The sequence below is a fragment of the Channa argus genome, chromosome 22 (genome assembly GCF_033026475.1).
Source record: "Channa argus isolate prfri chromosome 22, Channa argus male v1.0, whole genome shotgun sequence".
NCBI lineage: Eukaryota > Metazoa > Chordata > Actinopteri > Anabantiformes > Channidae > Channa > Channa argus.
In genome coordinates this window covers 4,971,435-4,996,989 of record NC_090218.1, presented here as the reverse complement: position 1 = coordinate 4,996,989, position 25,555 = coordinate 4,971,435, and the positions used below count along the sequence as shown (strand labels likewise).

At 40.5% G+C, this 25,555-nt stretch overlaps 2 protein-coding genes across 3 annotated transcripts; one reads left to right on the top strand and one right to left on the bottom strand.

Moving 5' to 3' along the window:
• Positions 1–760: 760 nt before the first annotated feature.
• On the bottom strand, positions 761–10,388 carry hunk (hormonally up-regulated Neu-associated kinase). The gene is made up of 9 exons (XM_067492097.1): positions 9,643–10,388; positions 6,571–6,863; positions 5,910–5,965; positions 5,625–5,760; positions 5,354–5,481; positions 3,996–4,122; positions 3,700–3,868; positions 3,329–3,491; positions 761–2,659 (listed from the first exon to the last, which is right to left on the bottom strand). Exons 1-9 carry the CDS (start codon positions 9,880–9,882, stop codon positions 1,908–1,910), a joined length of 2,064 nt encoding a protein of 687 aa, XP_067348198.1. The 5' UTR covers positions 9,883–10,388; the 3' UTR covers positions 761–1,907.
• Positions 10,389–12,979: 2,591 nt separating this feature from the next.
• On the top strand, positions 12,980–25,533 carry scaf4a (SR-related CTD-associated factor 4a). 2 transcript variants are annotated; one of them, XM_067491729.1, is made up of 19 exons: positions 12,980–13,146; positions 14,951–15,034; positions 15,149–15,193; positions 15,308–15,469; positions 15,596–15,728; positions 16,040–16,176; positions 16,295–16,462; positions 16,651–16,733; positions 16,846–16,930; positions 17,129–17,305; positions 18,273–18,346; positions 18,521–18,711; positions 18,858–18,958; positions 19,256–19,369; positions 19,516–19,672; positions 19,830–19,957; positions 20,901–21,054; positions 21,643–21,798; positions 22,154–25,533. In XM_067491729.1, exons 1-19 carry the CDS (start codon positions 13,117–13,119, stop codon positions 23,365–23,367), a joined length of 3,393 nt encoding a protein of 1,130 aa, XP_067347830.1. In that variant the 5' UTR covers positions 12,980–13,116; the 3' UTR covers positions 23,368–25,533. The 2 variants fall into 2 exon arrangements, with proteins under 2 accessions (XP_067347830.1, XP_067347829.1); XM_067491728.1 differs by having other exon boundaries at positions 16,648–16,733.
• The last annotated feature ends 22 nt before the right edge of the window (positions 25,534–25,555 follow it).

Below are 25,555 nucleotides of genomic sequence, written 5' to 3'. Positions count from 1 at the left end.
GCCAAGCGCTTTAGGGAAGAAATTGCATGCCCCAGGATCTCTAAATTATACACAAAATAATTTGGGATTCTCAGGAATTTTGTCCAATCATTTTTTTAAATCATAGTAATTAAAGCGTGTTAACTATAACTATATTTCTTTTAGTGATAAAAAGTATTTTTTGCAGAGAATGTCATGTGCAGTAATGAAGCCAGACAGTAAGCAGGTGCATTTGAAGTACCAGACAGGCACACAATCGATTTAGTATAAATATTTAAAATACTTTATACAGCATAAAAATCTCTTGACACTCAAACAAAACCATCCATTACAAAATCTTACAAAAGATCCCCCGAGTCTGTATCAATCTCAGTATCAACCAGGAAAACAAAACCAAAAAAAAAAAAAGGTACAAAGACGTAATTTATAATGTTGACGGTCTAGTTCCACTCGTGAAACATTGCATGCAACTTTTCATTAGGACAGGTAGAGATTCTACAGTATATTAACAGCGAGAAGCCTGTGTCATCCTGCCTGTGGAAGCCTTTTTAAAAAGTCAAAAAAAATGTATGAAGGAACTAAGATGTGGCAATGTTGGCCCAACAAACATTTTAGAATCCCTTCGTACAAAATGGTAACAGGAACACAAGCATTGTACTGTTATTTACAAGCACAATTTTCACATTGCTCTCTCAGAGCTCTTGGCAAATACTTGACATTGCAGTTAACATTTAAGACTATTGCACAAACTACAGCATTAAGACAATAGGAAGTGAATTATTTTCATCGATGCTTTGTGATCCTAGTAGCCATTCTTCCTACTTTCATACCCCCAGCCTCCGGTGAGGATAATCAGTTTCATAAGGCTTTTGATGCTCTGTTGTATTTTTTTTTTTTTGTTTGTTTTTTGTTGCTTTTTTCCAAAACTGACTAAATAGGTTTATCCAGCTGTGAGAAAGCTAAGACTTTGACAGTGTAAGTTTCCCTGTGGGTCTTAGAGGTGATGTAACACTAATATTGTGTGAAAGTTAGAAAATATGAAAAGTTAGAACTGTGAAATATTATCTGTGTTGAGTTTATGGAAATGCTATAAAAACTGAGAGCATGACTCTACTCCTAGGTCTAATGGCGTCAAGGCTCAAACACTGCAACACTGTGGCATATTCCACACAAGCACGTCACAATCGACTGCTGTTATACTTTAATGTATGAAAAATGCAGTGAGGTAAAAAATGGTGAACACCGTTGTTACTACAGGTTTTGGTTTTTAAGAATAGTGCAGTGAGTTTCTTCATCCAGTCAGCATTGAGGATACAGTGCCAGCTGTCTGGAAGTCAGTGGGTATCTTAGAGAGTTTTCACAGAGACAAAACATTTATACATGTATTTAGGGTTAGGGTAAGAGTTGGGGTCTGTTAGCTGGTGTGAATCAGTCTGTGGCTAAATTAGTAACCAGTTACAGCAATATTACATAAGCATATCTTAACTCAGTCTATAATACAGTTTTGTGTATGTAGACGTTTGTGTGTGTGTGTGTGTCTGTGTGTGTGTGTGTGTGCACGCACATTGTCGGCAAGGCCCATATAACATGATGTCCCATGTCCACCCTGTATCTAGGACACAGCGAGGTTTAGTCATTGCTGAGGGATCAGTTTCAAATCTCATCTTCTCAGTGTCACTTCTTCTTATTACTTAATGGGAGCAGTAACAAGAAATAAAATACCTATAGAGTCGCTAAAACGCCTCTTGGTTGTTTTTCTTTTATTAAAAAAAAAAACTAAGTAACATGGAAAGTGGCTCAGTTTCTATAAAGGGACCGTTCACAGTTTAAAAAGGCCACTCTGGAAGACCTCTCCAACTTGTATAAAATGTTATGAGGGGCCTTGACTTCAGTCTGTCTTGCTGTCATTTTATTTTGTCCTATATCCCTCAGCAGAGGGTCTTGAGTGCACCTGAAGCACAGAGCAGAGTCTGCATGGGGTAGGGAGGTGGGGACACCACTTCCTCAATAACTTGTTCTGGCCGGAAAGTGAACGGCTGCAGCTGCACCTTCTTCTTTAGAATCTGTCCTATTCCCATAGAGGGAAACTTGCTGCGGTGTGTCGGGCTGTCTGGATCACTGCTGCTACTGCTGTTGGAAGGAGGGCTAAAGGCTGACATGGGTTTGAGAGGACTAAAGGCAGACTTTAGAGGGCTGAAAGCTGAGTTGCCTGGTGGGCTTCCTATAGTGCTGGGGGGGCTGCCGCTAGTATCAGAAGAACCGCACCATTCTGACGAGATGCTCTTTTTGGGCTGCGGGTTTACGATGAGAACTGGTGGACTAGGGATCGTGGCCTTTTTCAAGTAAGATGAGTCAGGTTGAAAGGCAGAAACGTGGCGTGGTGGGGACAGAGTACCATTGGTCAGCTTGTACCACGGTGAAGCTGGGGTGTCTTCCATTTGCTCTGCTTTGGAGAGGGAACCGAAGGAATGCATGCCAATAGGTGACGGTGCCGGCGGAGCAGGAATGTTGTGTTCTGGACTTGTGTTGACTTGTGGGAGGGTGGCCAAGCGCCTTCGTTGCTGTGGGGTATTAGGAAAGAGAGGGTGGATCTCTAGATATTCCATGGAAGAGGAAGCAACAGTGCCAGGTGGTGCCAGAGGTGAATTACGATGGCCACCAGTTATTGCACGCAAAAGACCTGCGGATGAAATGAGAAGCATTAGAACATTTTTGAAATACTGTATTCTGGCATCACTTAATCAAAATTGTTTAACTGTGGTTTGTGCTCAACTTGCTGCATGTACAACTAAAGGAAAGGGTGGCTTCTCGGAATACATTGGGCTGGGTGACCTAGTTGACAATATTTGTCATGTCATAACTCATAGTGAATAACTTGTGACAAAGTATGGGCAACATAAATGTATGTTCTAAAGATGTGGATTTAATTTATGTTGCTGTGGTGCTAGATTAAGTCCTTCTAATTTCAAAATATGCGAATACTTCTGCATTAAACTATCTCAGTCGGCAGGTACATTGAATAAAAAAAGGGTTTGTGTTTTTGCCCTACTATTGACTGGCAACCTGTCCAGGATATTTCCTTCCAGGTGGATGGGTGGGTGGGTGGGTGGTTGGGTAGTTGGATGGATGGACATACAGGCAGTGGATGCATGGTTGGAAGGAAGGGTGGATAGATGGATGACTGGGTGACTACGTATGTGTGAAACAGGTCGTTGATGTACAACATGTGTGCTCAGTCAACCTACCCTGTATAAAATGAAATGGAAAAATATAAATAAAGCAGGACTTTTCTTTTAAAATAATTACTGTTTACTGTTACATTTCTGTATTGCACCCTTTGAATTCTTACCTGTCTTGTGTTTTTTCTCCTTACTGGGGCCCTTGCTAACAGCCAGGTAGACGGGTGTCTGCTTTGGAGGGATGGTGAGCTTGTCCACATGTTTTCTCCACTGGGTCTGAAAGTATTCGTTTTTCTTCTTTTCTCCTTTCTTTTTCTCCTGGAACTGCATCTCCTAAACAGACACAGCAAACCACAGACCTAAGTATTTTAAAACCGGCAGTTACCTAACCACAAATGTATTATCTCATAATTCTAATTGAATTAAGGAGTGTTATTAAAAAACACGTGTTGCACCAAATGCCACATAGACACAACACCCATAGTTTCACTATTAACTTTCAAGCGATGGCTAAAAAATATATTACTTTTGTTCCCCTTACCCTGTATTCTTTTGAGAGTCTTTTCATTTTCTTGTTGAGGAGAAAGTAGACAGCCAAAGTGTGGCAGGCGCGGTTGGTGAGCACAGCGCTCAGTACCTCACTGTGCTTGTAGCTCATTTTCTCTGTCATGTGCAGCAACACAGTGTGATTTATTTCCTCAATATGGATCCTTAACACAGAGATGGAATGGAGAACAAGAAAGAAAATGTTTTATACTTTTAATCAAATGCATAAAGGATTGTTAGTTTAGTGAAGAACGGATTAACGAAAAAAGGTAGTATAAACCACTGCTGTACCTGTTCAGGTACGGTGCACCTGTGTTCTTGTTCGCTAGCTGGAGCCAGGAGTCGGCCATCACCTGGTGGATATTAGGACGCTTGTTGGGATCAGGCTCAAGAAGCTTCTTCAGAAGACAGATGGCAGCTGAAACCGTGAAAGGGATAATGATTCATACACTCCTCTCGGTAAAAAAGTGCAAAGCCTTTTGATAATGAAAAATGACAACAATGAACAGCACATCAGAAACTGCCTCATTCTTCTTGTCACTTATCAAACCACTCAGCTTGGATGGGTAGATGCAGCCGGGGTCTTAAGTGTGTGTACTCACTAACTTAGCCCTCATCCACTTCACCTGCTTTCGCTCCATTGTTTCAACAAACAGTCATTGGTTTGATTAGTAGCAAGTTAAGTGGGTCACTGATTTGTATAATATAGAGACATTGTTACAACATGCCGAGGAGGCGTGATATTTTTTAGCGTGACTATGTTATGGGTGTCACTTCTAGTGAAGTGATTTACACACCTTTATTCTTGTGGTTGTGAAGAATTTTTCAAGTGGAAACCATTACTGTGGTTGTTGTGAAGAATTCTAAAGAAACCATTACCACTATTTTTATGAGCTGCCCGCAACTCCAAAAGGTGATAATAACAATAGCAATAGCAATATCAGTGCTGTAAATGACCATTTTCTTCAAGTTCTTTAGCCATTTTTTTGTCCTTTTGGCTTATCCCCTGAGTGCAGGGTCGCCACAGCGGATCATTGTTCACATGTTAATTTGGCAGTTTTCACGCCGGATGCCCTTCCTGACGCAACCCTCCCCAATTTCCACTGGTCTTCGACCGGCACTACACAGCTGGAGATGGGAATGGGTTGTTCGACACTTCGACATTTAGCCAGGGATCAAAACACTGACCCTGTGGTCTGTGGATGACTGACTTTACCAACTGAGCTACAGCTGCCCCTAAGTTCTTTAGCCATTTGTTTCTGATTTTATCTGCTGGTAGTGGAGTGAGGTTTAAAGAAACATCACAGCCTGGATAGCCAGACAAAAATAAAACCCAATACAAATAATGCAATTAATAACTTTATTTGCATTTACAGAGAATGCTACTAACTTTAACTTTCTGTGAATTTTAGTCTGCCTTTCTTGTGTTTCTTGGCAGATACAGCCAGCATTCTTTCATTCTCTCTCATAAACTTGAAGAATGTTCATTCAGGTTGGTTTTACAAGTTCTAAGCTGACAGGTAAATATCGTGACATGAGTTACGAAGTGTAAATTCCCATTTATGAGTTCACCACAGAGGAACTTCTTGACATCTGTGACATGGTGTTTTCACATTTGTACATTCTACGTTTCTGTGTTCATCATTTACCTGTAGAGAGCGAGGGAGGTAGAGGGTTCATTTCCTTGTCCACCATCTTTTGGTGCAGGGCTCGGAGACTGAAGGGCTCCACAGTAAACGGGAGAGTTCCAGTCAACATTGCGTACATGTTCACACCACTGCAAGATTAAAAAAAAAAAAAAACATCAGCTCTGATTACGCCAATAAACTTAAATATATAGAATATAAATATATGTACTGTAAATATGTTAACACTTCAAAACAACTGATGCTATTTCCAAAAAAAGGAGAGGAAACTCACATGGACCAAACGTCGACTTTTGGTCCATACTTCTTCCTGGAGAGTAATTCAGGGGCAGCATAGGCCGGACTTCCACACTGGGTACTAAATGGGTCTGAGTATCCCAAGATGCCAGCACAGTTGCTGAGGCCAAAATCTGAAGGATAGTAGAAATACCCACTAAACAGGTTGTCTACTATAAATTAACGGCTAGAAAAAGCCTGTATTTTATTTTATTTCTTATTTATGAATTCATTCATACTGTTCCAAAACAACAGTTGAGAAAAGTAAGAGTTTCTGGGTTACCTATGAGCTTTATGTTGTCCTGCTCATCCAGCAGGAGGTTTTCTATCTTCAAATCTCTGAAAGACAGAGTGAAAAAGAGGTATCAATGACAGGCTTTACATTCGATATTATATCAAAGATGTCACCACACAATGCCCAAGCAGGCCAGGTCAATGGGAATCCCCCTACCCCACACAAGCACAATACATATATACATAATCTTCTCAATATGGTTCACGCTGGCTGATTTTTAGGGTCTGTTGTGTGCCTCCAGATCAAATCCTGTTACACAGTTATTAACATAGGGCATTTTATCCTGACAGAAATCTAGTTCCCAGACTCTCAGCAACAAAGACTTGAACATTCCCAGGCAGAACTGTTGGGAAATCTGCATCTGAAATTCGATTTAGAGATGCAGTTTCTTAAGTCTAAAATAAATTGAGGAGACAGATTATTTTTGGATTAACAATAATGTGCACAAAAACGACTTTAACCCACACTTAAAGAGGATCATGTCTGACTCAGAAATCAGCTTTAACTCATAAACAGCACAAAGATCTCTTAGCTATAGATGGCTGTCAATATTTTCGGGAACATTTAATTTTTGCATAATAAACACTACAGATCCATGCGTATTTGTTGGATTTGTTTCTGCATAAATCATCATAGAGGTAATTTGTACCTGTGTACCACACCCGCTCTGTGCAGATGCTCAACTGCCAGCACCAACTGCCGGATGTATTTCTGAGTTTCCCTCTCATCCAGGCGCTTCTTGTCGTAGATGCGGTTCATGAGGTTGCCGCCGGGACACAGCTCCATTACTAGGTAGTAGCTGTTCTCTGTCTCCAGAATGTCCAGGAGCTGGGTGATGTTGGGGTGGTGGATCATCTGCTGGATGTGGCCCTCCCTCCGCAGGTTCTTGGTCACATACGAGTCCTTTTTGGCCTTCCGCTTGTCAATCACCTTCACGGCCACCTGAAGAAAATGAGACAGAAGGGGAGGGTGTTATTTTAGAGAAAGCTGATATTGTGAATAACACCCATAATTAATGAAGCACTAGTGCACTGCTGTGTCTTGGAAAGGGGGAGGGGGCTGTAGTGTAACAGGTGATGAGCTACTCAGTCTTGTTTTCAGGGTATATAACTCAACACTGACACCTTCATCACAGCTGCTCCCAATATGGGACAACCCAGGCACTATAGGGCCCTGAGGTTTGTTGGATGGGTTACAAAGCCATCATAAAGAAGGGGCAAAGCAAATGTTTCCCTGTGAATTGGGAAGCCAGCACGACCAAATGGACATTTGATACCCCCCCTCCCAATTTGGCAGCATTTGGTCGCAGCTAAACACACATGGGCTGTGACGAATGGAGAGCTGAAACTGAGACAGGTTAAATTGGGGCCTGGTCATTTTCTAAAACAGACTGTCAGGCAGACTTGTTAAGTTTTTTTCCATTAATTACTCATTCAACCATCTTATTCTTTTTTTTGTTGTTGTTTTTTTAACCTTGCTGTCTCATTGGAGAAGAAATCTGGAAAAAATCCTCATAAAAACATAAAATATGTCATTTGGTTCAATGACAAGCACTTAGCCTCCCTGTGTAGCTCATTGCATTCAATAACATACCCATCTACTCTATTACATTCATTGCCCATGTCTCCTTGTGTCCCGTCTAGACGGAGTTCAAGAGCGTGGCTACCATACACAGCAAATCATCTCAAGGAGAGCCTATGGACATGGAAAGGCATGACCAGTGAAACTAATAACCATATCCATTAATGAAATGATGAGGACCAAAGTGGTTGTGTGGGTCTTCTCTTTCCTCTGTCCTTCAGCTTCAGTCTTTTTTTTTACTTTTGTCCTTTGATCGCTGATAATTGATTCACCTCTAAAAACCCTTTTTAAAGCTGCTAATTAAACCTAGCTGAGACACGTGTCCACACACTGTAATAGATTTACAGTGTTTACGCCATCCAGTGTGGATAAAGAAGAGGATGTATAGAGGGGGTGGGGCACTGTATTTACAATAGGCTAGTGTATTGGGGGCGATATAAAGGGGGAGGGGTGTACCCAGCCAGGGGGCTTCTGGGGGATTCAGTTGTTTATCAGTGGCCCCTTGGACAGAAACAGGGCAGAGGTGGGGGAGCATGGAAAGGAAAGTGGGTTACAGACAAAAAAAAACAAAAACACATACATTATGACCTCCCAAGCCCCCTCTGACCATAACACCACCATCTCTCCCCTCCCGTCACTTTTACGCCCCCCCCCTTTTAAAACACACACATGCAGTCTTTCTCATCTCTGCATCCACGCTGACTTTCTAGTGATGCTAGAAGCAATTTAGGAGTCCTCCTGTATTCCCCCTTCCCCCGACCACCCTTTTGCATGAATAAACTCACTGCCCTTCACTCCCTCCCAGTGCCTGTTGGTCCCTGTACTCCACTAAATGAGAGAGAGGGAGTCTGTAAAGAGAGGGGAAGCATGTGATGTGGTTGGTTGTGCGATTGCCTGTGTTTGCATCATCCTCAACAAAGAGGGTGAGTAAAAGAGGGATGAGGAGTGGGGTTATCTCTTCTCTCGTCACAGCAACAGAATGGGGGGGGGGGGTATATCACGATGAGCTAACCTTTAATGTGCTAATGTTAATTTGCACTGACACACATGCACATATTCCATTGTACACATATACAAATAGACATGAGGTTACATGTGGGAACACAGAAAAAATGGGCTACTTGTTTTTCCAATATGCAAATGTCCTGGCTGCTCCTCTAAAACCCAAGAGAGACAAAGGCAACCAGTGGCCAATGGTTGCCCACATCAAAGCCCTGCGCTGGCAGAATCATAATGAGTCTGAAGCCCATTTATCAACGACAACATTTCATATGCAAGTGGCAGCTCAGGGCGCTTATTGGCCGGGCAATTTTCCACTCTCTGCCTATCACAGGCTTGCGCGCCCACAGCGGTGAGATCACCAGCTCCAGCAGACAAAGCACAAAAGAGCTTCACAAAAGCAACAGAGCGCACAACAAGTTATCCACCACATGTTAGGAAACATACGGGCGTCTTTCTCCACCTCTGTAACACGCAAGAAGTAAATATTGCCACTTGGCTGTTTGGCTGGGAAAACAAGGCATGCTGTGCATAGCTGAGCGCAACAGCTGGTGGATGCCACATGAGCGTATTAACAAAGAACCCCAATAAAAACTGAGCTGATCACTTTCTTTTAGGAACCTAAGTAATGATTAATCAGCAAGACCTGGACTTGTACGTTATTCAAGTATATGAGAATTGACAGATATATATCTATATCTATACATATAGATATATATGCCTCGATATATATATATATATATATATATATATATATATATATATATATATATATATATATATATATATATATATATATATATATATATATATATATATAGCCAAGACCAGTGAGCCAAGTGACCGCTGACACTGTCAGTGAAATGAAATGACCAGTAATTTATACAGATCTTAAAATGCAGGTACAGCGACAAACCTTAACACATTTCTAAAATCATGTTTCGTTTTGTTTTTTTCTCAAAAACTTTGTTTTAGATTTTAGAATTACAAGTGTAAAAACCACAAGGACTTTATGGACTGTATGGATATGATGTCATAAGAATACAAATTGCATTTAGCATATGCCAACAGGTCCAAAACACATGACACACAATTTTAGCCCTGTTGCATTTTCACGTTGTGGTCCCCGCAGTGCGCTCACCTTCTCCCCGGTCAGGGCATGGAGACCTTCTCTAACTTTGGCGAACGATCCTTCTCCCAGCTTCCTTCCAATCAGGTAGTTCCCGACCCGTTTGGTGTGGTAAAAGCTCTTGAGGATGTCCGCAGCGGGACTGCATAGGGAGGCCGGGAGCAGGTTCTCATTCCCAGCACTGTTTGGGCTTTTACCCTCGCGTAACGCGTGGCTCTTGTCCACTACAATGTCGTTGTCTGCAACTGGCATCACAACTCCCTTGTCAAGTGTCTGCTTTTAACAAGGGAGGAAAGGGTTGCAGCTCGACTCTCGCCCACCTAAGAGGCAGGTGTTAAATACCTAACGTCCGGTAAGAGCTTTAGCTCCTGGCTGTGTACGTCTCTCCTCTAATAACCTAATAACAAATTAAGTGAACCGGAGCTTGCGCCACTCATTCAACCAAAGCATCTAGTGAGCGCACTCAGCAGTTTCCGAGACAAGTCTTGATTAGTGTTTCAGATTAGGTTACAATGACAACACAAAATGTCCTAATTCAATCATGGAAAGTTATCAACTGACGCAATCTGTCTTAGTACTGGTGTGAAAAAAAACTGGCTCCGTCAGAGGTAGAAGATACACCGCGCGTCCCGTCTCAAAACAGTAGAGTGTCCTAAATAGACTGTGCGCATGCAGCGTGTTTTTCAGTTTGCAGTTACTTTCCCGGTCATCTGGGTGGGCGTTTCTTAATGTGAGGGTCGGAAAAAAATTAAACACAGCCCCTCACATCGTCGTGGTAGTTTTCAACCCAATAAGCGCAAGCTGGGTGGAGCACACGTGAGAAAAACGGAGGGGGGGGCGACTCCACCCGGTACCGTTGCTCCAACGTCTCGCATGGTGCGCTTCGGTTGTACATGAGCATGAACAAAGAATACATTTGTAGCCAAAAGACAGCAGGAGACAGTTACAGTATCACTACAGATATGGAGACTGTTGTTCAATCCCTGAAAAGTATGTGTGTCTCCATCGTAATTTCGTCAGTTTCATTCTTGTGCGTAAAGCATCCAAATAATATGCACAATGCGCCGTGCATCAGGCAACCCCACAACAGTTTTAGTAAGTGATCATAGACAAATATTGGCTATGAGGAATAGTGGCTTTCTAAAAAAAAAAAAAAAAACGTATGTGGCTATTGGTGCTGTTGGTTGTTGTGGCATGAAATCAAGTTGTAGCCTATACACCAGACAAAGGAGCATAATTCTACACGCTCATGGTGTTTCATTGACTCCTTTTACACTGCGTTCATCACTTAAAGGACGACACCTGCAGGGTGGAGCAACAGTGTGCGATTCATTTTTCTACCTGTGTGGCTTCAGCCTAGGTTAATCTTAATACGGTTATATTGCTCTATATGTTTTCCTATACAGTTATTCTGCAAATGCTGACAGCATAATGAAATCCAATAAAAATAGCCCCGCAACAACCACTGGCTCTGTCACAGAAATGTTTATGGAACTATGTAGTGGTGAACGAGACGTGTTACCGTGTTAAATTTAATAATAAAGACTATATACACAGGTGTGCTCTGTTGGATTTACTCTTCCAGTGAATTCTTGGAAGAGGTGGGAATAATAGCTACAGTTCGACTTGTCTGCTGGACCATGCTTTCTACGCACTAAAGCAGACGCCCAGACATAGAGCCAAACGTGTAAGTTTACCGCCACCTACTGAGGGGATTTTGTACTACAAGAACACTTGATACTTGATAGTTGAAATAAGTCAATAAAGAAATCAGAAGGGTCTTGTAAAGGGCATTTTAATGAGTTAAAGATAACGATTCTCAATTTAAAGTACTCACTATTTTCGTATGCCTTGTCCACATGATGGCTTTGTGCATCATGAATAAATTTTTTATCTGTATGTTGCACCTTTTTAGCAGTTTTGTTTTATTCACTAAATAAAGTAGAAGACAAACAGTAGGAAACATGCATGAGTGTGCATCCTTCAGGTATTGGCCACACACACAAGACAGGTTTTTGTTTTAAATTAGATTACTATTTACAATGGTAAGTAATTGGTATAGGTTTTTCAATTATGTTCTTGAAATCACACTAATATTTAGCAGCTCTTTGAAGTTTGAAATACCATACACAACACAATCAAGAACTTACGTGAGGATTTGAGAAAAGCAGTAGTTTGCTAAAGTGAGTAAGAGTGCACATCTGAACTCATAGTCATGTGGTAACCACGATTTAAAAGGAAAAAGGAGAAATAATATCCACCCTTTACTAACAACCACTGAACTAAAGGCAGGATATAAAATACTTTATTGATCCCACAATGGGAAAAAATCCTCTGTTCCATCCAAACAAAAAAAAAAAAAACAAGCACCAGATATTGCATCTCACATCTAAATTAATTTACTATTCAATGTATTATTTTGTAAAATGAGTATGGATGTGCCTGCTTTGTCTCATTAAAAAGATAGTTGCCTTCATTACATAATTTACTCTGTTGCTCTGCTCTTGCACTGATGAGAAGTGCTCATACACTGGAAATATTCATTCAGCAATTTCATGGTAAGCAGAGACACAAACACACAAGTCCAAGTTCCAGAGGGTCTAACTTGGGATAGCCTCCCTTGCTCTCCACAGCTGCACAAATACCTCTACTGGGCATTTTTGTTTTATAGTTAAAAATTGTACTTGTCATATCTATTTATATTTTGGTTTAAATGCATTTTTTATGTGAGTAAAGACATCATGTAATAGTAAATTTAAAAAAATATTTTGAATTGCAAATGGTACAATGACAAAATATCAAATGTTGAAACTGAAAAAAATTCTGAAAAAAGTTTTTTTGAAAAACATATCAGTGTTGAATATGATACAAGCAACACACCTCCAAAGTATTGGGACAGGTGCCAAGTTAGAGCACACAATTTAAAAGCCAACATCAGTGTTAGGTGTACATTATTGCACACAGCATAGATAAGTTAAACATTTGTAAAAGCTCCATGAATGCTGATAAATATATGAAGCAACATATGTTTCTATCCAGATGACATCTGTTTTAGGGCAGGCCATGCTTATCTCAGCACCAAAATGGCAAACCACGTTGTGGAATTATAACAACACAGTGGCTCCGTAGCAAATAGCCTGCAAGTTAAACCTTCCTGCCTGCAGGCCAGACTATAGACTGCATGTTACAGACCTGTCAACAATTCATTATGATATATTTTAATTTAAATCTCTGAATACATTATATCACAATTTGATAGATTAACGTCCCTCGTTTATATTGCGCCACCCAGTGGACACAACCCGGAACAACAAGACCGAGTCCCATCATGCTTTGCTGTGGCCGCCGACCCGAGAGCTATTGATGCTAGGCTAAAACATCGTTAGCTACCGGGAGCGGACATGTTGTACCGACCCTTCCATGAAATAACATCGCTGTAACCGGGGAATCGAGAGCTGTGGTGAAGACGCCGGGCATTGGGTAATCATGGATGCCGTCAACGCCTTTAATCAGGAGGTAAGCTGCCGTGGGGGATCGCTAAGATCCTGAACTCACCGAGTGTGTCTGTGCTGGTCATGGTGTTTCACTGGAGCTAGCCGAGCAGTACTGATGTGTGGGCCTAGCAGGACAAGTCCATTTCACCTGGTTAAGGCTAACACAGGCAACGTTTGTGTTGCACATCTTCAGCGCAAATAATGCTGCCGAAACAAATGATAGTATTTTTTGTTTTTATTTTTTGCCATCTATCAAGCTAAGACCCCCAGCAATTAATCCTGGAACAACGATCAATGTTAGCTTACGGGAGAATGGTTACTAACACTGGTGTTGGTAACTTCACCATGCTACTGGTAAGCGTTCTGTCTGGTTATAGTCACACAGCAAGCGTACAGTGTCCACCCCCCTCTGAAAAACACACACAACCTGCGTTTGCAGGTTAGTAGGGCTAGGGGAGTGGTTGTTGGTTTTTATAAATCCAGTGAGTAAGCAACTCAAGTCGACTATAAAACCTTTGATTTGCCTCGTTTACCTCGCCCCTTTTAACCCTGGGATGTGGCTAACAGTGGCCGTGGCAGGGCACATACTGGATAGTTGATTCCCAACTGAGACAGTGTAGATCATTTCACGACTAATTAGCTGCTCTTCATAGCTACGTCATTATAACGAAAACGAGCCGTTTCACTTGTTTCATGAAAATGCGCCTGGCAGTTTCTATCTGGCACAGAAGCAGAGAAAGTAGTTTCTTAATGCAAATCCCTGTTTGGTGCGATATTACATGACGAATTTGTCAAAGCATACTTGGGCTTACTGTCAGTGGCTACCGTTCATTTAAAAATGCAGTTTAGTTTAAGTGCTAAACAACAGCTTTAACGTTATTAGAAATACACCAGTATACTGCTTATTTGCAACTTCTTCGCAGCAGACTGTTATGTAAGTTAGATGCTCATCATCACACATTCAGAATGATCCAATGAGACACATCAGACCTGAGCAGTAATTGTGAATTTCTGACTTATAAAATGCCAGTTTACTGTGTCTGCACATGTTAAGGTTCCTCAGTAGGTGCACGGTGAATGTGGTACACAGCACATGTCGCATAATAGCAGAGATTTTCAGCACTGGCCCTTTATCAGAGTTTAATGAACAATCCAGCAGTCATACAAGTTAGCAGGGGAAACATTCAATAAAAATGTGTAAAGGGGTGGGGGAATCATCATTTTAATGAACTGGTCACAGACTCACTGTTCTAATTATCAGTAGTGGCAAACAGATAAAGATTCATCCAAATAAATAATCACGTCAAAATCAGTTTGTTAATAAATAACAGTTAGGGGCGGGTGGCAGTTGGTAGAGTGGCTGCCTAATGACCACAGGGTCAGAGGGTCGCGCCCCCCTCTTCCCGACCACATGTCTCCCAAGAAACTGAACCCCCAACAGCCCATCCCCAGCCGCGGAGTGCCAGTCCCAAGCCCGGTAGAAATTGGGGAGAGTCGCATCAGGAAGGGCAGCCGGCGTAAAAACTGTGCCAAATCAACATGCAGATAAATGATCCGCTGTGGTGACCCTGAACTCATAGGATAAGCCAAAAGGAAAAAATAAATAAGAGTTAGCCTGCGTCCACCTGACTCAGGAGGACTTGTTCCCTGTCCTTGGGACTACAGGTGTAATCTAGCTTTTTTTCATCCTAATTCTGAGGCAGTCAATGACTGTCCATTCTCCCTGCAAAAACAAAGGAGAAAAAAAATAGAAAAAAAAGACTTTCTCATCACCTTCATCATATATTCATTCATTATATGTTATATCTTTTCTACTTTGTAACTAGTTATTCTCACTGATGGACTCTAAGCCCCCAATCTCTCGGGCAAAGATGATCTCCATCACCAAATCAGCCATAAAAGCTATGAAGGTAATTGTCGATAGTTACTTGTGTCTTCAGCAGTGTCCTCTGTACATCTCAGCTGTATTTTCTGCACTCCCTAATCTCATTGATAACACGATCACTTCCTTCTCTCTTTCTCAGCTCTACAAACATGTAGTCCAGATTGTGGAAAAGTTTATCAAAAAGGTGAGGCAAACTAGTTTACATTAAGTTATCATCCAGATTGTTCTCAGTAAATATGTATAAATCTATAAGTATATAATAAGTATATAATAAGTTTTATTCTTCTTCGTTTTTAAGTGTAAGCCGGAGTACAAGGTAGCAGGCTTGTATGTGGTGGATTCCATTGTCAGGCAGTCCAGACACCAGTTTGGACCAGACAAAGATGTGTTTGGCCCACGGTTTACCAAAAACATTACTGGAACATTTGAGAACCTCTGCCTTTGCCCCATGGAGGACAGGGTAAGAACAGAGACTTGGTAGAAATTGCATTAAGATAATATTTTAATATTGTGGAATGTAGCGCTGTAGTTAATTTAATTCATAGACTATTGACATGTTTCTTTTCATCCTTTATTTCCTCTTTAGAGTAAGATAGTTCGAGTGTTAAACCTGTGGCAGAAAAATGGGGTATTCAAAATTGAGGTGATTCAGCCTCTCTTGGACATGGCAGCTGGGTCTAGCAGTGCTGCTGCACCCTATACAGGCACAGATGAGCCAGGTAATTTATCTGATTGTATACTAAAGGTAACAGTGATTACACTTTGGGATTGTAATTGCATTAACATGCAATTCTATATGAAAAATACTCGTATCTGTGAAATTCATCAGCACAAGTTAACTTCTTAGCTGCAGTCAATAAATGTAATTGTATTCACTAATAAAACTGTACACTTACTCAGTAGAGAAATGTATTTAGCATCAAATAAGTAATATTGACATGTTGATGTATCATTATAGGGTGCTAGTATTTGAAGGCATCCATGTGCTTGGTTAAACATCTGTATCTGTATCATACTGTATATTCCTCAGGTTCTTCACCACCTCCAGCCAAAGAGCCAGTTACTGTGGTAACCACAAACTCTACCATGACATCTGGTGCTCCGCTTCAAAACTCTGATCCCTTTGCTGCTGTGGCTCAGCTCTTCCAGTCCTCACAGGGTCAGCAGGTGTGTGTGTGTGTAAACCAGACTGAATTTAGTATAGCATTGTTGTTACTGCTTACACATCTTTTAGACCTTGGTCAAAAACCTTTTTTTCTCTTTCATGTTTTTCTTTTTTTCTTAGCTTCAACAAATGCTCCAAAACTTTCAGCAGCAGCCAGTAAAGCCAGAGGCCAACGCTCAGCCTCCTCTTCACACAATCCAAACACAGGCTCAAAACATCACGACTGGGCTTGGCATGGTCACCCCACAACTTCCCCAGCCCACCCAACAGAAAACAGCCTTTGACAAGGTGACAGTACATTTTTGTATTTGCATGTCATAAATAACTGAATACATTCTTTGAAACTTGGCAAAGGTCTGGTAGGTTCAGAAAATTTGTAGCACAGTTATGTACTATATGTTACGGTGATCCAAAAAGTCTCCAAAGGCTCAACCAAGTGAAAATGTAATCATTAGCTTAATCTTTTGTCTTAGAAGTTGCTCGACCGTTTTGACTATGATGATGAACCAGAAGTGGGAGAGGAAACAAAGAAGGATGAAATCTCAGCGCAACCTTCATTGTAAGCGTTTTATGCATTACATATACTACAGCATGTCTGGTTCCAATAGATGGGAAGCTTTTATTTATAAAAGCTGTCAAACCATATTGATGCCATATTTTTATCTTCGCAGTATGCAGCAGCCTCCAGCTTTCTCACAGCACATGGAGCACTTTAAATCGCCAGTGATAAACATGTCACAAGACCTCTCACAACAGGTAAGAGGGAAATGTCTAACTACAAAAGGAATTTGCCTTCTTGAGAATCATCTTATTCTGTGTTGTCCTTTTTCCACTCTTTAAATTACATATATAAAATTGTGCTAAACAAATAGTTTTTGAAAAACCTGTTAATGTTAAATTGTTTTTATTAGTCAACCTTGATCTACGTGTAGAATATTTATCATGTATTTTCAGGTTCCTCTCCCTCCCAATGGCCAGCACCAGACATGTGGTTTACCACCAGGACAAAGTTTCCCAGTCATGATGCCTCCTATGGGAAATGCTCTGCAAGGGCAGGGCCTCCCTGTTTCTGCTGGGCCACCAGGGTTCCCAGGGGTGTACCCTCCCCACAACACCACCCAGCAGCAGCAGGTAGAGTTAACAGTTGCACAAAAGTACCAGAGTGAAAGGCTGAATAACAAAAACATAATTGCACTGGGCAATGGCTCCTTGTTTTTAAATAATTTCCACTCCTAAGTCATATTTAAAAACATATAATAACAAAGTGGCCTGTAGATAATTTTTTTTTTAATACAGACTGTTCATGCTGTCTCTCTGTACTGTCAATACAACAGCCAAACACACACATAGCCAAAGGAAAAAAGTCAGAAGGCAGTGTCTTCTGTCACTGTGCAGTTCAAATCTGTAAGACATGCAACCAAATTAAGTCAGAGGTTGAGGAGATATCAGATCCGATCATCTGCTGCATGTATATATGGAGCTGGAACAAGCTGTGTGCATGCAAAGTTGTTACTGATTTTTTCAATTAACCAGATTACTTAAGTATGTTACTTAAGTCAAGAATCCGCTTTATAGAGGCACAAACAGCCTTTAAAACTATTGGAATTTGAAAAACTTTTTTTCCCAAGCCTGGAAAAATGTAATTTTGGAATAAAATAGTGTATTGTTTAACAAATATCAGTTTATATATTAATGTTGGTATTTTCAAATACAGTGGTAACAGCAGACCATAGCAGTATGAATCCTTTCCTAGAATGTCTCCGGTTGTGATCAATATTGTAATCAAGTTTATAGTTACAATTTGCTTTTGGCTGAACAAATATGTAAAATGATCCTTTCACCAACATATACAGTTCTTCCATTGACAATTGATAAGTAATGCTGAATTAATACCACCAATTTCCACTGCATACATGCGTATACTTGGATATAACTCTGGGTAATTTATATGTTTAACATAAATAAAATTAATATAAAAAATATTGATTACATTCATGTGGGAAAATGAGAATTCTTTAGCTTTAATGTGTAGTAATCCGGGGTTTTTCTTTCCTAGTTTTCAACAAATGATAATGATGTATTCTTCATACCATATTAGGATATGTCAGTGGATATGGACCATTCATCTGCGAGGGATAGCAGACATGGTCGGAGGTCACACTCAGGCTCCAGGTAAGTATTTAAAGATGTGATGCAACAAACTATTATTTTTATTTATTTTTTTTTAAATCAATGTTGCAATTTTTTTCTTCACCATTTATCTCGCCTTGTGCAGATAAGCTGCATATGACGTGTTCCATTTATTATGAACATATCATGAGTTGCAAAGTGTTTTATTTTCTGCAGGTCTCCCAAGCGGAGGAGGTCACGCTCCAATTCCCGTACACGACGATCAAGGCACAGGAGATCCCGCTCACGCTCCAGAGACCGTCGTTACCATTCACCGCGCCCTCGCTCACAGGAGCGCAGGGAGAGGGAGAAAGAGAGAGAGCGCAGACAAAAAGGCCTTCCACCAACCAAGAGTGAGACTCTAAGCAGTAAGTTATTTAATTTAAGTAAATAAACTTCGACCTGAAATGACTTGTTTGGATTGTAAAGTATTTCTAGTAGTTCCATAAAACCATTGCCTTTGGATGATATTGCACTCAGGTTTTGTTTATATGACTTAATATTTTGCTTTCAGTTTGCAGTACAACTCTCTGGGTAGGCCAGCTGGACAAGAGAACGCAACAGCAAGATGTTGCGTGTTTACTGGAGGAGTTTGGGCAGATCGAATCCATCAATGTAAGTGGATATATATAAAGCATTTACAATGATCCAACTGTGACCAGATCCTTTGTAACTATGACATTCGCATTTCCTCATCCAGAGATGAAAAATGCAAGGTTTTGTCTCTTTTTTTTGTGTGTGCGTTTTTAAATTATTTAAAGAACAGCCTTATGCTTTTTTGTTTATATTTGTTTATTGGGGATATATTGATATGTTACAGTAAACTAAACGTCAACTTTTCAAACTTTTGCGCAGTCTGATATCTTTCTGCAATAATAAGATTAAGTCCTTTTTGTCCTTTTGTCTTTTAAGATGATCCCTCCACGTGGGTGTGCCTATATTGTCATGATACATAGGCAGGATGCCTTCAGGGCCCTACAAAAACTTAGTAGAGGAACTTACAAAGTGAACCAGAAAGCCATCAAGGTGAGTGAAACACACGCATTGCTGCTTGCTAATGCACTAATAAACAAAAAGTCAGCAAATTAATGAGAAAATTATCATTTTCTTATTAATCAAGAGTTTGTTTGTTTGTTTGTTTTGTTTTTGTTTTTTTGCACATTTGTTGGTAGATGGCTTGGGCTTTGAACAAGGGCATAAAGGCTGAGTTTAAACAGTACTGGGATGTAGAGCTGGGTGTTACCTACATACCGTGGTCTAAAATCAGAGAGGACCAGTTGGAGGAGCTGAAAGAAGGAGGAGTATTAGATGTAGACACATTATCACCAGGTAAAAACTTCAATCACACATGGTGCATGAGGGAAATCCGTTTAGTCATACAGTTGACAAGAAACAAGGTCTTCTTGAAAATGCCTAAAGATATTGGTTACTGTAGTGTATTAACCAGTTCTTTTTTACAGTTCTGAAATGTTTATGCCTTTTCCAGAGTGGAGTAGTGTAAAAAAGGTTCTTGATCACCAAGAGGAACTAACCCACAACGGCCGTTCAGAGTCACAGCAGCCTGAAGAGACACAAGTATTACCTGTAGCTGCTGCAGCTGGTCCACCTGCTCAGGTAAACAGCAGCTCCAACATGTTGCCGGTATTATAAACGGCTCAGGGTGTCCGACACAACCTGATTATACTGGGGTGGTGGCTGACGGGTGGGAAATACATTTAATTTGTTTGTTTTATCTGAGTTATAATGTTTTTGCCAATGATGCTGTGTAAAAAATGTACACACATTAATGTTTTATTTTATTTTTATTTTTGTTTGTATTTTCATGTCAATAGCATATTGACTTTGGTACACATTAATGTCCAAATAATATTTATTTATTAATAAGCTACTGAGCATCCTCAGAACTAAAATTAGACTTACAGAATTTTTTATTATTATTATTATTATTTTGTTTTTGGCATGAAACAAACATTTACACTGGGAGCAAGATCAGCTGGTGGATTTAGGGGACTGATACTTGGTCAACTCTGGTTGTTGAGAGCTGTTACTGTGATACCTCCCACTTTGTATATACAATCTTTGGCACAGACTGTGCTATTGAAGCCTGACTCTTCACCAATGTCCAGGGCACAAACCAACACATTCAAACACATTGGATTTGTAATGTCACAAATTGAAATCATAGAATAATTGTTACTGACAGGTGATCTGAGATGCTGTTGGACAATTTAAGCTGAGCAATAAGTAGTCTAGCATTGAGAGGAAATGCCGTGGTACTTTAGTTAAGTAATTGTGGGTTTTGTTGTTTTCTCAGATACATTTAATTAAGGCGCAGCCAAATATACTTGGGCGTCCTGCCATAATATATTGAATGTACGGGGAACCACTGCATTTACAAGCTGGTGTGACCCATAAACAAAACGTTGAGGCGGCCTAGATGAGATTATTTTATTTTAGTTTTAACTTGATTAACTGCTGTGTCTTCAGACTGCCACTGGGAGGTATAACCAAATCTTTCCTAGGTGACATCTACAGTAAAACCTGTAAATATTCTCAGGTCCCCCCAATGCAACAGCCAGTGGTTGGAATGGGCTCTCTCCAGCCTCCCATCTTTCCCGGTCCAGTAGGCATGCCTCCACCTTCCTTCCCCCCAGGTGTCCCCCCTCCTCCTTTCATCAGACCTGGCTTCAACCCCATGCAGATGCCACCAGGTAGCACACATAAAGTTGTCATCGAACAATATCTCTCTGGCTTTCATCTAGTTTCATTTACTCACACTGTGTCCATTCTGCATTTTCATATTTGAATTTTGCTCATCAGTATACTGAGTTTAGTTTGTTTGGTTATCCTGCTTTGTCAGATCTTTATGGACCCAAATTGTGAGACATGCAACACTTGACTGCTCCTTTCTTTCGCATCAGGATTTTGATGTTGCCTATTATTTCTTTTTGCACTTTGAAATATCAATATTATAATATAATAAGAAAACATTTTAAGACAATTTAGGATGACTCTATATGACCCTTAATGATTGCTTCTTCGATTTGCATGAATATTAGTTTTGACACAGACTGTGGATTTATTGGAAAAGTTTTTATGAATATATGCTAAAATCCTAAACTGGCTATTGTGGAGTCCTTTTTTAACAGCGCAACACTGTATCATTCCACCTTTTAAGAGGAAGTCCTCATCAATACTTGATTGACAGTTTTTAGACTGGCCCAACTGTGGCAAAGTTGGTATGAACAAAACAGACAGGTCTAACAGCAACATAACTTATCGGACTCTTCTATCACCAGGTTTCCCTCCCCCAGGTACCATGCCTCCCGGTCATCCACCATCCTCCAAAAGTGGAGTTGACGACCTGCCTCTGGACCCAGCAGGTCTGTCCAAAAGGAAAAATGATGAGGTCCTTGAGGGTCCCAACATCTTCAACAACCAAATGGGACCTATAGGTCAGTCTCACTTTCTTTCCAGAATTTTCACTGGTGTTTTGTTCTTTGTCCTTCTTCCCAATGGGTTGTAAAAAGACTTAACTTGAGGGATTTGTCTTATCACTTTAAAAACTGTATGCAACTAATCATTGTTAATTAGATATTGTTAATTAATTTATGTTTGGTTACATACAGTATAGAAAGTACAGTAGATTAGAGTTGATAAATGTTCATTTATACTTGGGAGGTGGTCTGTACAGCACCAAGCATTTTCTATTTAGTCCTTCTCAAATGTTAGGACTTGCTGTGAATGTACTGGTATTTCTGGACAGAATAAGTTTAGTTTCAATTAAGTTGTTTGTTTGTCCCCCATCAGGTAACCAAGTAAGTGTGCCTCCAGGTGGACCTCCAGGAGGTCTTTCGGGTGGACCTCCAGGTGGACTTTCAGGGGGGCCTCCAGGTACAGTTCCAGTTGTACCCCCAGGTGTACCTCCAGGAAACATCCAATCCCCCTCTGGTGGTCTGCTTGGTGCAAGGCCTGGTATAATCCCTCTCCAGCGTCCTCCCCTTGCCCCACCACCACACATGCAGCGTTTTCCTCCACCCCATGGGCCAAGACCCCCTCACCCCAACATGCCTCCTATGCCTCCACAGATGATGACAAGGGGACCACACCCTCAAATGATGCACCATGAGCCCCCTCCACCTAAAGGAGGCTTTGGGATGCCACCTCCTCACAATATAAGGGCTCCTTTCCCTCCACACGGGCACGGCCCTCCTCCTCCTCAAGGCCCTCCTCCTCCTTTTATTAGACCAGGAGGTCCTCATGGTCTTGAAGGGCCAGAAGAAATGGATGGCAGATCATTCAGGGGAGACAGGCCTGGATTCAGGGACAGAGAGCCAGAAAGGGACAGAGACTGGGATAGAGACAGGGATAGAGAGAGGGACAGAGAGAGGGATCGAGGTTTTGGAGGTGGAAGGCGTTCATTTGGAGAAGGAAGCAGGGGAGGAGGTGCTGATAGAATGGATGGGAGGGAGAGGCTTGGAGGCTGGCAGGAAGATGGAGGTGACCACCGGGGAGGAGGATGGGAAAGAGACAGGGACAGAGATCGGGACAGAGACCGCGAACGGGAGCGGGACAGAGACCGACGCGACTGGAGGGAGAGGCGGGGCAGCCTGGATAGTGAGAGGGAAAGGGGAAAAGGTGATGGGAGGGGTGAGGGAGGAGAAAGGGCAAGTGGAGAAGGAGGGAGTCGAGAAAGAGGGAGAGTGGCTGAAGGAAAAGAAGGCGACAGACCGAGGCGAGAACGTCGAGAGAGAACCACACGGTGGGACAGGGATGACCGATTGGCTGAACTGGAAAACATGGACAGATTCCGGACCCCTAACAACACAGGGCAAACCCGTGTGACTCCTTTGGTTAACTTAGAACCCAGTAAAGAACCAAGTGTGGAAACTTCTCAAAAGAAGCCAGACTCAGAACTTGTAGCTCCGGCCACACAGGTAACTACCGCTGCAGGGGAGCCAATGACCTCTGAGCCTTCAGCTCAAAGTGAGCCCACAGAAACAATACAGGAAGCAGCCTCATAGACTGGACCGCTGCTCCTTCAGTTTTCAGACTGCTGTTAAACACTGAAAGATGAAAAGGTGTTCTCCACTATGATAACATGCCTCAACTCTTTCCAGATGAATTCTAACTAGTCAGTTGTAGGTGGTAAATGACAGTTCTTGGACAACAACGCGTCTTGAAAACAAACATCTCTCACCCACGGACAGTTTTCAGAATTTATGGCTCGTGGTTAAATGTGGCTTTGGATCTGTTTCAAAACACATGACCACATTAAAATCAGTGCAGGAAATTACTTTTAAGAGATATTGGCTGTCCACTCTACTTTTTTTTTCTTCTTCCTTGTAAGTTGCGAGTGCTTGCACGTTTAACTTAACTCTGTCCATCTGATAACTCTGTCCATCTAAATATACTCATATTTTTAAAATACTTACAACATTGTTGCAACGATGTCATGTCAAACACTGAACATCTTCTCATACAATTTTTTTTAAAGCACTGTTTAACATTCTCTGTTGTTTTTATCTCATCTTGTGTTTTATGCCAGCCCCTTATTGTAATATCACAACCAGCTTTGAAAAAACTATGGTGGCCTTAAAAGAGTGCTTGAATTGAAAATGGGAAAAAACCAAACTACTTTGTACAGTAACTGTTCAATCATTGATCTGTGCATGTTAACTGGCCAATACTTATTGTTCTTAAATACACTCAATACATGGTTTTATTTAAGTTTTTGTTTTTTAAGTATTATTATTTCATTTGTAGTGAGTCTCTTACAAACACATGGCTTTATTAGGATTAGAGCTTAATTTGAAAGTCTGAATCTGATGGAAGTTGTCGTGTTTTACTCAAAAAAATTTGATTACACCTAATTCCTTGATTTGAAACAAAAAAGTAATATTCTTGTCATTCTAATATTTCTCAGGCAATAATATGCAGACTATACTTATCTAGATATAACATTATAGCATATTTTCTATGAAAATTGTTTAATTATGTATTTACATAATTATATTGGTTGCTACTGAAAATACTCGACTAACCATTGTAGGGACTCAAAACCCAAAAACCTAAACCATTATCTAATTTCCTTTTGATTGACAAACATTACTTTTGAGTAAAGACTCATTTCAGATAAAATATTTCAACATGAAATATTTTATTTACATAGGCACAGAAATTAATAACAAAACATGTCTGGGTGTATTTGGGTATATTTCACTTGGATTATCTAAGAAGTAAAGAAATCTGAAAGTGGGCTTTCTTAAGATGTATTAGTGGTCTAGGCATTGTGGTATGAAAAATGTAATTGCTGTAATGTGTAAAAAAAAAAAATTGACTTAAAGGCAGATAAGCAATCGCTGTTAAAAAAGAATTGGGGGGTGGGGGTGGGAAATAACATTTTTCCATTTTCTGGTAAAAGATTTTTTTTCCTAAATAACCTCTTCATCATAAAATAATACAGAAATTTCTGGATGTGTTTTTTATGGTTACATTTCACACTCGTCTAAATGTGTACATTTTGATTTTCAGTTAATGACATAAAGCTAAACGTGTTGTGCATCCAACAGAGAGAATGCACAGTGTTTCTAAAAACACTGTTAGCAGGCAGAGTTAATAGTATTCATTATTGGTTATCTTTTATCTCAGATCAGACAAAGGCGCTGAATTGTACTGAAATATATTTCGTTTTATCTTGTGTCAGTCAAACTTGGATTTTTATTAGTTTTGGTCTCTGGAAATAATGTAATAATGTGTTTTTGTCTTTGATAAACACAGCTTCATGTGTGTTTTAGTGAAGACATACAATATCTGCTATTAAGTTAACATCTAAAGCTGAGATTCTACAGATCCAGCTCTTGTTCTTTAATCATTTTAACATAGAGACACAGGGGGCAAAACAAAACGAAGAGTATTGCTTGGGGCACACTGCTGTAAATATGCTTGTAACACTGACGATTCTAAGGTGTCACAGTTCTTGTTCATAATCTGTGATTTGTTTGTTGGACAGAAACAAGTTTACTTGGAAGGAATACCAAGGCCCTTTGCTTTAATGTTTTTAACTCCTCATGGTTTGAAAGTTGACATGTTTCTATGATTTGTTAAAAATACAAAGTACATGGACATAAAATCTTCAATGTTTCAGCCATAGGAAATTGTTTTTAATAAACTATTTTTTTACCAAATCACTTTGCTTTTGCAAGTTATATT